This window comes from Equus quagga, chromosome 5 (assembly GCF_021613505.1).
Source record: "Equus quagga isolate Etosha38 chromosome 5, UCLA_HA_Equagga_1.0, whole genome shotgun sequence".
NCBI classification, from domain to species: Eukaryota; Metazoa; Chordata; class Mammalia; order Perissodactyla; family Equidae; genus Equus; species Equus quagga.
Genome location: NC_060271.1, coordinates 18,452,438 through 18,466,576, shown reverse-complemented (window position 1 = coordinate 18,466,576; position 14,139 = coordinate 18,452,438). Strand labels below are relative to the sequence as shown.

Genomic DNA, 14,139 nt, shown 5'->3' with positions numbered 1-14,139 from the left:
ATCGTAGTGCTCACCAACCCGCACAGTGAAGCTGTTTCCTTAATTCCCCAGCTTCTTCTTCATCTAAGGGGCCAGAGCTGCGGCGTTTGCGGAACGACTGGGCGTGCGAGTTTGCGATGGGGTCTGAGGTCACAATAACAGATCTCACCACCAGGTCCAGGGTCAGAGGGGAAAGGGCTCTAGACAGCGCTAGGGAGAACCAGCAAAGCCGTCAGGCCGCGGGCGCCGTCCGCAGACTGCGGGGTAAAGCCCAGCAAGAGACCCGGCTGTGCCCCCTCACGCCGCCTAGGGCCGCACCCAGACCCCGCCGCCCACAGCCCACAACCTCCACTCGATCGACCCCCGGCTCGTGAAGACCCCACGGCGGCTCACCCACGTACAGCACCCTCTTGGTGGCAGCCATCTTGCTCTCAGCTCTTCCGCCGGAAGCCAGCAGCCGGGCCCCGCCCCCTCCCTGCCCCCTCGGCCGATGGCGCAGACGCCCGCACTGCCTGGGCGCTGCGGGGCGCGGGGCAGCCGGGCGTTAAAAGAAAATAAACAGTCCACGGTCGCATGAACCGCGGCCGTCAGGAAACAGGGGAATCTACTTTAGACTGGGCCTTTAGATCAGTTACTTAAGGTGAGACTGGACCCTTAAGGAAAAGGGGGAGCCGGCCAAGAGGCAAGAACCAGGGGAGAACATTCCAGGGAAAGGGACGCCTGGGTAAGGCCCGGAGGAAGGACAGCCTGCCAAGTTTCGAGAAAGGGAAAAAGGAAGTGCTGCTGGAGGGCAGGGAGGGCAAGTCGACTGGCTGACCTTGGCCAGATTATGGTCGTTTTCAGGGCTAAAGGGACACAAAACCCTTAGGACTTCAGCACTTGTTCGCTACTGTCACTCAGATCTATCTCCTGAGCCTTTTCCCATTGCCACAGGAAAGCTTAGTTGCAGAATCTGGGCAACTGGATATGCTGACTTGCTTGCAGGATAAATTGGCAGTAAGAAAGAGAGGGGACTGAGACCCCAACCAACACAGTCCAAGACAGGAGAGGCCAGGCTCTGCATCTCTCACCATACATCCTTGCAACACGTCAACCCCACCCTGTACCCCAGCTTTCCTGTGCCAGACTCAAGGTCTTTTCTGTTCCCAATATAAGGGTCCTCCCACAACAGAATGCAGTGAGACAGTTCTGCACACCTTACTAACACAAAATAGTCTGCTTATAACCATCAGGAAAGGACGATAAACTATACAGAACTTCATTTGACTCTACATCCTAAACTTACTTCCAGTAAAAACTGGAATTTATAGAATAAAATGGTGGTCAGAGGAAAACATAAGACAGAGGCAGTTTTATGGAGGTTTTTTTCTTTATTGAGAAACTTAAGACTTGGGTACATCAAATAAAACCAATTTCTGGGGGGAAAAAATCAAAACCCACAATAGAAAAAAAAAAAAAACGTTAACACTGTCTGGGCCATGGCAGAACCCAGAGAATATATTCTCTTAATTGAAAAATTCTAGGTGCTTCATAATTGACCTTTTGATACAAAATGACCTATTAAATTTGCAATTTGTGGTTCGTGGTGTTGAGGTCCATAGGACAAGCTAGGAAGTCTTCAAACCTTGAGCTGAATTCCATAAGGGGTTATTTGGCTTTGAAATCCTGAAAAGAAAAGTATCAACACACATACATAATCAAAAGACCCTCAGGGATTCACTGAAATCTCTGGCTGATAAAAGAAGGAATTATAGAGCAGAGTTTCTCAACTTCAGTGCTTACTGACTTTTGGCCCAGATAATTCCATTAGGGTTGTCCTGTGCATCGCAGGATGTTTAGCAGCATCCCTGGCCTCTACCCACTAAATGCCAGTAACACAATCCCAACTGTGACAACCAAAATGTCTCTAGACATTAGCAAATGTCCCCTGCGGGGGCACCCCTGATTGAAAACAACTGACTTCTGAGGCTAACTACTGTCTATAAAGCTCCCCCCTCCACCGTTCCTGGGTATCCTGTACTCAAAGCTTCTGTGGTTTTCTTGCTTAAGCTCCAAATGACAGGGCTCAGACCCTTGACAAGGGGCCATGGCTATGCCAATCAACCCCTACCAAAACACCAGCTCTGGCCCTTACCACATGCTCTTTCTCCTTGCCTCTGCTCATTTGGTTCCCTCTCTCCATCTGGAAGCACCCACCAGTTCTTGCCACAAGTCCTAGTTAAGCTTCAGTCACCCAAGTCCCTGCAGACAGATGTCATGGCCCCCAAGTCCAGAAGTCAACTGCAACACTCACACTGAAACTGTAGTCAGATGTGACTGTCTCTCCCCCTTTGACACCAAGGCCTGTGTCCTGCTGTGTTCCCAGAGCTAAGCAGTAGCTGCACACACAGCTAACCTCACCAACCTCAAGCCAAACCAGGGAGATGCTCATAGAAATAAGGCTGTGGGATGTGATTATGACAACGCCTTATATATCCGTCATTATTCCAGACCAACAAGGTGATTCCTGAGAAAGATCCAACCAGGTGCTCTTGTCGTTTGCTCCTTATAATTTACAACCTGTACTGCTCTCTTCTCCATATTAACTCACCTAGATGACAGGAAAAAAATCCAGGTGCCAGCCTGCCCAAGTTACCAGGTTAAGTGGCAGAAACATGGTTCTGTACACCGCCCCTAATCTTTTAGGAAGATATTTGCAAGTCAAAACCATTGCAGAAAACAAGAACAGCCAAACATACGGTTTTTCCTTGTCTAGGAGGTAGCAGCAGCGACAGCGCCCACCTTCTGGGCAGCTTCCTTCTTGGCGTGATGAGCCTGCAGAACCGCCACAGCTTCATCCACCTGTGAGAAATCTCCAGGGGCTCAGTGACATCTGAGGAGAGCCCCTCCCACCCCTCTCTGGTGCCGACCACTTTCCCAAATACCACACCCCAGCAGCCCTCAAATCATAGGCGAGGCCCGAGAAGGTCATGGGGCAGCCGACCCTTCTCTCTGCTGCTCCCTGGTGTGCGAGGCCGCCCCTCGTCCTCCCGAGCTGAGTGAGTGAAAGCCCCAGGGTCAGAGAAGCAGCTCACCTTGGAGCGGAGCGACTCAGGGGACTCCAGCATGTGCAGCAGCTCGGAGTTGTCGATCTCCAGCAGCATCCCTGTAATCTTTCCAGCCAGGTTTGAATGCATGGTCTGTATGAGCGGGAACAAACGTTCTCCTGTGGGAAGAGATTTCATTAAAAAGCAGGTGAAATCCCAGTAAAGAGTGGACCTGGTATCCAGGTCAGCACCAGACTCTGGCCCCCTCTTCCGCAAGCACGTGGGTCACTCACCCAGCATCTGCTTCTGTTCCTGGGGGGGTGCTGCAGCCAGCATGGAGGCGGTCAGGGGCTCCTGCCCCTGCACATGGACTGCCGGCTGGGGTGCCTGGGAACCAGAAGCAGCGGTCAGCACCAAGGAAAGGACACTTGACGGCGATCAAGAGCCTGACCACTTAACATCTGAAAGTCTACTATATGAAAGAGGAGATGGAGGTGGATGTCCTTGCTGCCAAGGAACTCCTTTCAGTCTTGGGGGTTTGAGGGGGTCAGGTGAGGAAGAGAGTCATGTAGTTTACCAACTATAGTAAAATGGCATGCTATTCAAAGGAAAGGAAAACGAATAAGAAAAACCTAAAACGCTTGACAACCGTCTATCAATTAATTTTAATTTACTCAAGTTATAATGGTCATAATTTACCCAAGGTTACCCAAGAATTTGAAGCCTTGTTAATAAATAAGGTGCAGTGAACATTCGTACATGTAGCCCTTTCCTGAAAGTTACCATTTTCCTTTAGAGTGAATTCCCAGTAGAGACTGGGTCAAAGGGTATAAATACCAAAACACTTATAATTACATCCCACATTACCTTTATTGTACCAAATGTCTTTATTGTATCAAAGGCCTGATAAGTGTCAACATGTAATGTCAATGCCAGTCACAGCCCTAAAAGTAGGGCCTTCTAGGAAGAAAATACTTCACAGAGCATCAAGTTCCAGGAAATCTCCCACTTACAAAGCAGTTTACGGACCACAAGGCTGAGTGTGGTTCCTCCAGGCAAACTGCCACTGAGCTTTGCAATAAACTACTTGTATCTTAGCTTGCCTGAGGGAAACAGCTCTAGAGATAACAAGTTCCATCTTAGAAAATCTGAGATCTGGTTCCAACTCCCCACCCCAACTTAAGTCGGAAGCTGAACTTCTCATCTATAAGATGAAGTTCTCTCCTGCCTTAATGTACCAATGATCTTGCAGAGTAGCGAAGGATCAACTAGGCCAGCAGATGTGAAAAGCTCAAAAAGCTGAGTGAGCACACATGTAAAAAGGAGAAAAGCACTGGCTGTCTCCTCTGGGGCACTTCTGAGTAAACTGTTATCAGGAAGAACAATTTCAAACCCCTCTCTCCCACTACAAAGCCCCTGCAAGGGCAGTGTCACCGCACAGGACATGGCACCCTGACATAGAGCAGGTATTTAATACCTGTGGAAGGAAGCAAAGCAAGGCATCTTTTCAATCACACGGAAACAGGGAAAATCCTCTTAGCATTCTGTTTGGTGGACCTCACCTGCAGAGGCTGTATGGCAGGGTGAGGGCTGCGGACACTGGACGCGTATTTGTAAGGTGCAACAGCCCGAGGGGCAGCGGCAGCAACAGCAGCACGAGGTGCTAAGTTCTGCACAGCTGTGGGAACACCTTAGGAAAAGAACAAATAAAATTAAAGCCCATCAGCCTGGGCAAAGGCCCGTCAAATCCCATCTTTCCCCGTTCTGTGTGCATCCAATACCACCTCCAGACTGGCAGCTGTCAGTCAGCCCTTGCTGGGCGGCACCAGCCCCACCAAAGTCCATAGCCAAGCGGTCCGGGCACTCAGACCCTACAACAGACCAGCAAATGCACATCAGTGTTGGCAGCAGATGTCCAACTGGCCACGTCCCACGGAAGGAGCAATTCCAAAGCACGTTCACAACACATCACACATGGGGCAACTACTGCTACTTTCAAGGAGCAGCCAACAGATAACATACAACTCTTTCTACCACTCGGAATACAAGACATATTCTGTAAAAAAGTTTCCTTCTATCTTCCAATCCCACCCAAAAGAACAGGCTGCCTCTGTAGTCATTCAACAAACTTCTACAACTAACCTTTTTCACATGAGTCACCGATGAGAAAAGAATCTTAAAAGAAACACTCCTAGAATTTATATTGTTTCTCTGCTCCGTAAGTACCTACCTAAGCACACAGCTGAGATTACACAACCAGGACTCAAAAAACATGATGAGCTCAACAAACTGACCAACCCTGGGCAGAGCCTAGTCGTCCTGACTCCCTCCTCCCCGGGCCACGCTTCTCAAGGCCAGTTTGCTCACCGACTCTCTGAGCGGTAGTAGGGAGGCCACGAGAGGCCGGAGCATTACCAGTTGGAGCCAGATGGCGAAGAGTTGGACGAGGCCCAGATTGGCGTATAGCACTTGGCATTCCTTGGAAGCCTGGTGAAAAGACAGAGATTGCACATCACTGATGAACAATGTGGACCAGAACCTAGGCTGTGCCTCCCAGGGGACAGGGAGGAGGGGCGGGGGAGGCCAGGACAGGTATATCCTGGGCGATCACATGACCATTCCCCACCACCTACCTTGAGGTCTCCCACCTTGCTGCCAGCGTGGATTAGGCCTCATCTGTGCTAACTGGTTAGGTGTATAATATGGAGGTCTTCCCTGAGCCTGTAAGAAAGCGCAGCCAAGCCCTTTTACTTTAAGGACTGGAACCCACATTAGAGAAGTAGCTCATCTCACCTCACTTCCAGGCCCTATGCTATCTGTGTGGGATAGAGCTGCTCTCCACTCAAAAGCTGAAGGGGTCAGTTACTGGGGATTCTTTTACTCTACACCTACCACTGTGTGTATGTGACCACGAATAAGTCCTTCCTCATTTTACTGGAAGGGTCTCTGCACGGACATTCTAGAACTCTGATATCCAAAAGGCCTTCTCCCTGACCACTGCAGACTGCAGGAGCAGCTGTCAGTGGGCAGGCTCTGAAGGGCCATGAACACACAGCAGACCCACCTGTGGAACTGCTGGCACGAAGTAGCCACCAGCTGCAGGCTGGAACTGATTTAAGATGGCATTGGCAGGGAGTGCTCTCATCCCAGCTACTCGCTGCATATACTGGTTGGTCAGGTGAGCCTTTCTCTCTTCCTTCCTCTGGGCCAGGGCAACATACAGTGGCTTGGAGCCCACGATGCGTCCATTCATTTCAGTGACTGCTTTAGTTGCCTCTTCCGGAGATGAGAAGCAGACAAAGCCGAACCCTTTGCTTCTCCCATCCTCCAGCATTACCTACAAAAGGAGACCAGCTACTTAAGACAAAGGTGTCTGTGTGTTTGGGGGGAGAGGGAGGGGCAACTATTAAGAGCCAGAAAACCTGGGTTCTGCTGCAAGAGTTACCAAGTCTGGGTCAGGGGTTCTCAGCCCTGTCCCAGGATGTACCCCAGACCAATTAAGCCACAGCCACTAAGGGAAGGACCATTTTCTTTGTTAGATCCCCAGGTGCTTGAAAGTTCCCAAACCCTATGACACGGCTAAATGGTTAAACCAGGAACCCAAAGGTGCTTCCTAACACCCAGAAGCACAGCTATCTCTGAATCCCAAAAGCCATCTGGACGGCAGCGTCAAGCAATTTATTTGTAGAACTCGTCTGCCCAATGTCTTGGTGAACAAAACTTCAGTAAGCTCTTAGCGGGGTTAGGATATGCTTTCGAAGTACATGTGGGGAAGGAGTTATAAAATGCTGACTGCCACCATTAATTCAATGGGAATAACATAGCAGGACGACCAGTGGGGAGAAAGGCAGCTAGAGTCTAGTTCCAGCCCTGCCACGTCTAGGCTATCCAACCTGACACATCATTTGCTTGCCCTCTCTGAGCCTCACGTCCATGACACACTCTAAGGCAAACAGCTACAAAGCCACATGTGTACTGGTTCAGGCAGTCTTTCCACATACAGTTAAGTCATTCACAAATGGCTTTTTTCTTACCTAAAAAGGTTACTGATTGCTTTCTCTGGCCTACCTCCTCAGAAGCGTCGGTAGCAACATAACTAGGGGTGCTTGGCACCTTTTTGTGTTTTAGCTCACTGTCTGGAGAGCCTTCTGAAGTGGAGGACATGGAAGTCAAGATGTGTATCAACGCAACAACTCTACCAATGAGGTGGGCCAGTAAGGTGTGTGAAAAAATAAGTGACATCATGATCTTGAAAATGGTGCCTGTGAAACTTCAAGATACGGTCCTTTTGCTCTCTTCTTGCACATGCCAACTTGACTACTCTGCTGGTAGGAGAGACTATTATTCCTCGCACTGACAGAGGCCAGACAAAGGGGAGATGAGAGAGAAGAGGCCAGGAAGCGGGAAACTCCATGGGGTGGACCCTGGCCAACTCCCTGCTACGACTGATAATGCTCCAAGGCTGTGCGTAACTTAAGCTAAGGGCCAGGGTAGGGCCACTAAGTCTTTTTTTTCTTTGAGGAAGATTAGCCCTGAGCTAACTGCTGCCAAGCCTCCTCTTTTTGCTGAGGAAGACTGGCCCTGAGTTAACATCCGTGCCCATCTTCCTCTACTTTATATGTAGGATGCCTGCTACAGCATGGCGTGCCAAGCAGTGCCATGTCCGCACCCGGGATCCGAACCAGCGAACCCCAGGCCGCCGAAGTGGAACGTGCGCACTTAACCACTGTACCACCAGGCCAGCCCCTCGCCAAGTCTTTACTGGCCCACTTGGCCTCCTGTCTCATGACCAGAAGACGCTGTGACATCTGCTGCACCTCTGCTGAGCAGGGCTAGCATTTGTATCAGCTATGACCCAAAACTTTCAGATGTCATCAGTTCCCTCCCAAAGCACTAAGGACACGCAGTACACCATCCTCATGTGACCAGCATTCTCTTGCTCAAGGACTCAAATTCCTTATCTTTAAAATGGGGTTCATACTTACTCACCCTAACTCAGTTGATACGATTTTCAAAGAAAACCAAGCAAATGATGCACATTGTAAAACACGGAAAAACCAAATTCCTGATCCCCTTTCCTCCTTTATAAAACCAGGATGGAAGTTCCCAACCCCAGTCCCAAAATCCTCAAAATATCTTCCTTCAAGGAGAGAGTGTGGCAGAGTTGTAGAGACAGGCCCCAAGACAAATGGAAATCAACCCGTCTGGATTTCCTCTGCTCATACTGTAGCACCATCTGTCCCCACACCAGCACAAAGCAGCAAAGAATGGGAAAGATTCAGGTGCTCTGGAGGGTCAGCAGGGAGGACAGGGTCAGATTCATCGCCATACCCCAGTGCTGGGGAGACAGTGCAATATTAACCTAATGAAAGGCATCCTCCAGAGGATACACTCAGACGGGTAACTGAATGCCAGGAGGAATTTACTAGAATAATGTGGCAGATACACTCAGAAATAAACACAATTTAGATCCTATTCCCTCAGTGAAAGAATGTCAATAAAGCTCTAAAAGATGACTACTTCTGCTTTTGATCCCAAAATCTCAGTATAAAATACCTTAGCACTGGTGATCGATCCAAAAGGAGAAAACTCTTTCCTTAACTTCTCATCATCAATGGTGTCATCCAGGTTCTTAATGTAAAGATTTACCCCCTGAAGCAAAAGAATCACTATTAATTACACCTCAATATACCCCATATATTCTCTAAGACAGGATCTCAGAGTGTGGTCCCCAGACCAGCAGCATTGGCATCTTTGGGTACTTGTTAGAAATGGAAATTCTCAGGCCAGAACCCAAACCTAATACATCAAACTCTAGGGCCCAGCAATCCGTGTTTTAACAAGCCCTGCAGGGGATTCTGCTGGCGGCTCAAAGCTGAGAGATGACTGCCTTAAGACTCTGATAGGAGCCATCGATGTAAGTCACGGGCCATAGCCATCCTCCTCACAGCTGCTCTGGCTGACTGCTCACACTGGCAGGGTTCTCCTTGCTACCATTCCAAATGAAGGGGTATCACTTAAGTAAAGAACCCTACACGACTAAGAACAGACTGATGCTGCCAGAACAGAGTCCCTAAATGAACAAATCAATCTCTTGTCCTTGTTCTAGAATCACTGCTGTATCTTGTAGGTATATCCTTTTAAACTTAATGATCTTTGTAGAAATGAGAGGAAGAGCAGAGTTCAAGTCCCCAAAGAGAAAGCCTGCTAAACATAAGGCGCTTTGCAAATATTTCACAGTAAAACCCTACTGGTAGGCTGTGCCAAGACCACCTCTCACCTGATATCGACTAATTCTCTCCTGCTTCAGCTGTTCAAATTTCCGTTTTAACTCAGCCTGCCGTTCCACTTTCTTCTGTGCACGGCCTACAAAAATGACTTTCCCACTGATTTCTTTTCCATTCATCTCTTCCACAGCCTAAAGAGGAAATACATGTCTTTAAATCAAGAGGCAGCGGACTTGCTCTGAGGTCTGTAAATCCCACCAAATATTCTGAAAGTATATTTCCTACAGGGCTAAAAACTAATTTCATTCTGTCTCTGAAGCCAACTCAGCAAATCCAAACTTCCTTATCAGTAAAGTGGGGTTAATATTTAAATGGGTAATACTGGTCCAGATGATATAGGGAAAAAATAGTACAGCTGTACAAATATAAGAATGGTAGACACGAGCCCAGCTTGATAATCTGACTGTCACTAAATTTCTCAGGTTCTCTTGTGGGTATTAAGTGATATACATTGAAGGCCTAGCACAAAGCTTCACCCACAAGTAGCCGCTGTGCTGTTATTAGCAGCCCTGTGGCCCTTAGCTCCCTCACCTATGAATGGGAACAAAAATCTGTCCTGTTTCAACCTAGAGGATAAAACAGCTGAGGTGGCAGGTATGTGCCAAGAGCTCTGAAAACAGTCAAATATCCCTCAAGAAGACAATTCCAGAGCATGGTGACTGCATCACTACAGATACTCAGATAATTCCTGCTCCACTCCACGTGCTGGCCCTGCACACACTCTGGGGCCACTTCCTACCAATTTCCCCCAACCTTGTGGTACTCTCACCTTATTGGCATCCTCGTGTTTTTCATAACTCACAAAGCCAAATCCTTTGGATTTCCCACTGGGATCTCTCATCACCTTGACACTTAGGGTCTTACCTATTACCAAAGGACAGAACTATTAGTAACACCACTCTACCACAGCTCAAGGAACGAAGGCTTCTCTAGGAACCCACTTGACACACACCTATTGTTGAACCCAGATGGACTCTAAGAAAGCGGCGCCATGCCCGGCCTTCTAATTCTGACCAAGCTGCTGAGATGGCCTTGGGGATGGGACAAGGTAGGATGAAGCCAGGAGCCAAGGCCTGGAGTCTATTCCTATCTACCCTGTGACCTCTGTCATGCAAGATATTTTACTTCTGGGTCTGGGTGCTCTCATATCTTAAATAAGTAAAAAGAGATGAATTCCAGGTCTGGTGGACAGTGAAAGGGGACACATGGGGCAAAGGACCCTACTTACCAAACTGGCTGAATAGCTCTTTCAGACTCTCATCATCCACCTCTTCCCCAAAGTTTTTTATGTAAACATTGGTGAATTCCTTGGCTTTGGCTCCAAGCTCAGCTTCTCGCTCTTTTCGAGACTTGAATCTGCCCACAAACCTAAAAGGAAACCATGAAAAACAGTGATCATCCAGAGGAACAAAACCCAATTTCCAGGGGCCCAAAGGAATGCAGGTTAAAGGCTGACAGGAGAGGTTAAAACACGAGTCCCCATCCAACCACCAGGAGACCAAGCTCAGAGACGCCCCAACTCCCCAGCAGAAAGAGAAAGAGGCAAGACTGTCCTGCAAGGACCAGCCCCAGGGCTCCTGGCTCAGACCAGGGCTACTCCTACCACATCACACTGCCTTCGTGCAGAAACCTGATGACCATGTTTTTAAAACGTTCATTTCTGTACATCTATGTAAATGCATAGAAAAGGTCTGGAAGGATACAAACCAAACTGTTAACAGTGGTTAATCCTAGCAGTGAGATTGCTGGAATGAACTAAGAGGTGGCCTCTGCTTTTTCAGTTTACTCATTTTGGTGTTGTTTATACTTCATAGAAAAATGTATCCATGCATCGAAAGTCTTTAGATTTCTTTCTAGTGATCTCTTTGGAAGACCTGACCACTGGGCACATACACATGATCGATGCAACCCATCCCATGGTCTGTTCAACAACACAAAGGACAGAAATAAGTTTTGCTTATGATAGCCACGTCTTACAGTCCCTTCTGCTCTCCTTGCGTGGCTTAGCTAAGATCCCCCTCTCTATTCTGTCATAACCACATCAAAGCAACAAGGTCTATTATGAATAGTGTCTTTTGCAATGAGATGAGATTTTTTTCACTGTAACCAAATTAAGTATTACTGTGGAGCCAGCCTTATATTAGAAAGCCACTGAGTCATAAGTTAGCCAAGTGGAGATCTGGGGACAATTTGGCATCAACCTCTAGCAAGTGACCCCACGGACAGACCTGAGTCACAGGAAGGCCGAGGTCACACAGCTAGTATACAGCTCCTGGTCAGTCCAGGGCCCTCTCCACTCTGCCGCTGGCCAAGACCCCTGCTCAGAGTGGGCTTGGAGCTGCCTTCCAGTCAGCCCCAGTTGCTGATGCCCACAAAACCCACGGACGGATGCTTTTAAGGGAGAGGCGGCAGGCAGGCCATGGCTTGGGCAGGAAGCCCACCTTGGCGAGTCAAAAGGGCTGCCACAGCTCGGGCAGGGAGACTCACCAGCCCTGGAGTGGAGAGGTAGGAGCAGGCCACACTTGGGCCGAGAGAACCAGTAGCCGCCTTGTGTGTGCCAGTTAATACCGAGGTGGGGCCACGGCTGGCTCATGCGATGGTTGTTGCTCCAGACTGGGACACTCACACTTTGCGGTCATTGAGGAGCATGCCGTTCATCTTCTCGATGGCCTTGTCGGCAGCCTCTTGGGTCTCGAAGTGGACAAAGGCATAACCCTTAGAGCCGTTCTCATCACACACCACCTGTCAAAGACAAGGCAGCCACTTTAGTGCCACTGGCCAGCTCCAGAGTTGAGAACCACGTGGTCTCCTACTCAGGGCCTCCTGTTCTGAGGCCTCTAGCCTGTCCATGGTCAAAATGCAGAAGACCACAGCAGGTAAGCTTTTTCTAACAGGTAGCACAGCAGACGGCAGCCACTATTAGGCTGCTTCTATCCAAATGTTTTCTTATTTCATTCAAAAACATTTAGTGATCTGGGAGCAACACCATGGTCTGCAGAAAGATGAACCATTTTCCAAGCTCACAACAGAATTTCAGTCTAGTGTGGAGTCAGACATGCAAACCACTGCCACACAAGTTGTACAAAATTCTCCACATCAACAGGTGCACACAGAAGGAAAAGGGTGAATTTATGCTTCTAAAATGACTGAGTACAGCTTCCTGGAAACCAGAGGCATGCTCTGGTCCTCTCCTCCCCCACCTCTCCACCCCCACCCAAAAGAGAAACCTTCTGATGCCTTCCAAAACTAGAAAACAGGAAGGATATTTCAGGCAAAGGGAAGAATCAACGAAGACACAGAAGCACCTGCTGGTTATGCTGGGTTGTGGCACGAGACCAGCTAGAGGGAACTCTTAGGCTTCAGAGCCATTCCCAGCATTTTGAAAAACCATACCCTGCCACCCAATTCTAAGGCAGTTCCCCATTTAGCATTTGTCTTGTTTTCAGGATTCCATAATCATTCTGCTGAAATCATTTAATCAATGTTTACCTTGCAGGACAGAATGTTTCCAAAAGCAGAGAAAGTATCATAAAGTGCCTTGTTATCTATAGATTTGTCCAGGTTCTTGATGAAGACGTTCCCCACACCAGATTTTCTCAAAGAGGGATCCCTCTGAGACCACATGATCCGGATTGGCTTTCCCTTAATCACATCAAAGTTCATGGTATCCAAGGCCCGCTCGGCTGCAAGAGAAAGACACAGTTCAGTCAAGAAGAGAAAACCTTACCTCCCGCAGGTGACTGCCACCATCCCAGGAACAAGGACTCCAGGGCTTTTCAAGGTAATGCATGATAAAAGGCAACTCTATTAAAATTAAAAGGCATCAGATTCCTCTAGCCAGTGTTGGTACTGAGGGTAGACAAGTTCTAGCCAATGATTCTGCTTCATGGCGGGAAGTCCCAGACCCTCTGGGTCTGCATCCTTGTTGGGAAAGGGGGTTAGGCAAGACATGCTCAAGAGCCTTATTGGACCAGGAAAATGATAATACCTTACATTTGACTAAGCTTTATCATTTATAAAAGACTCTGCAGCCTACCACCCACCATGAAGCAGGTGGGACAAGAGAAATCATCCATTTTATAAAATGAACAAACTTATGTTCAGGATGGGTCAGTGGTGCAGCTAACTAGTGATTAAAAAACGAATACCAGATTTTCTATTATCTTTCAGTGAGGTATTGCATTGAAGTTACCAACTAGCTGCCCTTTAGTCTACAATGCAGCTGCGAGACAAATGGCAAAACAAAATCTGTGAGCAAAGGATTGGGGAAAATGTGTCAGCCCAGTTTCTTGTATTTTCAATTTCTGAGAACAGAAATTGACTCAGAAAAAGCCTCAATCATCAAAATGATAAATACTAATGGTCACACATGTAAATGTTCTTTGTATTATCAGGACAAGGAGGAGGAAACTGCAACACCTTTCTCCCTAAGCAGACAGTGCAGGCGGGCCCTGTACCTGGCGATTTCCAGGCCTTCTGAAGACCTTATCTGAGTTGAATGGAATTCCAGGTCTTCAAATGCCTTAGTGCCCAACCAACTTCTCCATCCAGGGCCCTGGGATACTTCCTTAGCTTCCCAACCAAATCCACGTGTACACCATGGATTTAGAAGACCAGAAGCCAAAATATATCACCACCCGCCAGCAGGAACACTTCACTGGTACTAACAGGGACCCAGGGCTGGTGGCCCACTTCCCCTGACTTATACAATGCCATCACCCGGAATCTCCTCTATCCAGGGACTGGGGCTGTATTTCTCCCGCCTCAAGGCACCATCTTACTTCAAACAGGGACAAAATTCCCTAACTGGCCCTCCACAAGCTCAGCTGCCCAGTCAGCCAAGGGAG

At 48.3% G+C, this 14,139-nt stretch overlaps 2 protein-coding genes and 1 non-coding gene across 6 annotated transcripts in view; all 3 read right to left on the bottom strand.

Annotated features, from left to right (window-relative positions):
• LOC124239799 (peptidyl-prolyl cis-trans isomerase E-like) overlaps positions 1-418 on the bottom strand; it is a 20,089-nt gene extending 19,671 nt beyond the window's left edge. The window contains exon 1 of the mRNA XM_046662119.1: positions 373-418. Within this exon, the coding sequence (XP_046518075.1) occupies positions 373-403 (31 nt within the window). The 5' untranslated portion in view covers positions 404-418. The remainder of the gene's footprint in view (positions 1-372) is intronic.
• Positions 419-1,329: 911 nt separating this feature from the next.
• Positions 1,330-12,993, bottom strand: PABPC4 (poly(A) binding protein cytoplasmic 4). Of its 4 annotated transcripts, none has more exons than XM_046662310.1 (15): positions 12,782-12,993; positions 11,919-12,034; positions 10,521-10,660; positions 10,062-10,156; positions 9,286-9,423; positions 8,562-8,657; positions 6,070-6,342; positions 5,654-5,726; positions 5,373-5,492; positions 4,790-4,876; positions 4,568-4,695; positions 3,299-3,392; positions 3,054-3,184; positions 2,718-2,820; positions 1,330-1,644 (listed from the first exon to the last, which is right to left on the bottom strand). In XM_046662310.1, exons 1-14 carry the CDS (start codon positions 12,953-12,955, stop codon positions 2,731-2,733), a joined length of 1,755 nt encoding a protein of 584 aa, XP_046518266.1. In that variant the 5' UTR covers positions 12,956-12,993; the 3' UTR covers positions 1,330-1,644; positions 2,718-2,730. The 4 variants fall into 4 exon arrangements, with proteins under 4 accessions (XP_046518266.1, XP_046518267.1, XP_046518268.1 ...); XM_046662311.1 differs by having other exon boundaries at positions 5,421-5,492; XM_046662312.1 differs by lacking the exon at positions 4,790-4,876.
• LOC124240493 (small nucleolar RNA SNORA55) lies at positions 8,157-8,291 on the bottom strand. Its single transcript, XR_006888887.1, has one exon. It is a non-coding gene; the product is annotated as a small nucleolar RNA SNORA55 (small nucleolar RNA).
• Positions 12,994-14,139: the final 1,146 nt, after the last annotated feature.

What these genes read in the sequence shown, in the direction of transcription:
- PABPC4 (XM_046662310.1), bottom strand. Translation starts at nt 12,955, where the DNA reads ATGAACTTTGATGTGATTAAGGGAAAGCCAATCCGGATCATGTGGTCT. An exon ending in GAAACATTCTGTCCTGCAAG is followed by an intron (nt 12,035 to 12,781) that starts GTAAACATTGAT and finishes TGTCTTTGACAG; the next exon opens with GTGGTGTGTGATGAGAACGG. An exon ending in TGACAGCTGCCAGTCTGGAG is followed by an intron (nt 4,696 to 4,789) that starts GTGGTATTGGAT and finishes TCTTTTCCTAAG; the next exon opens with GTGTTCCCACAGCTGTGCAG.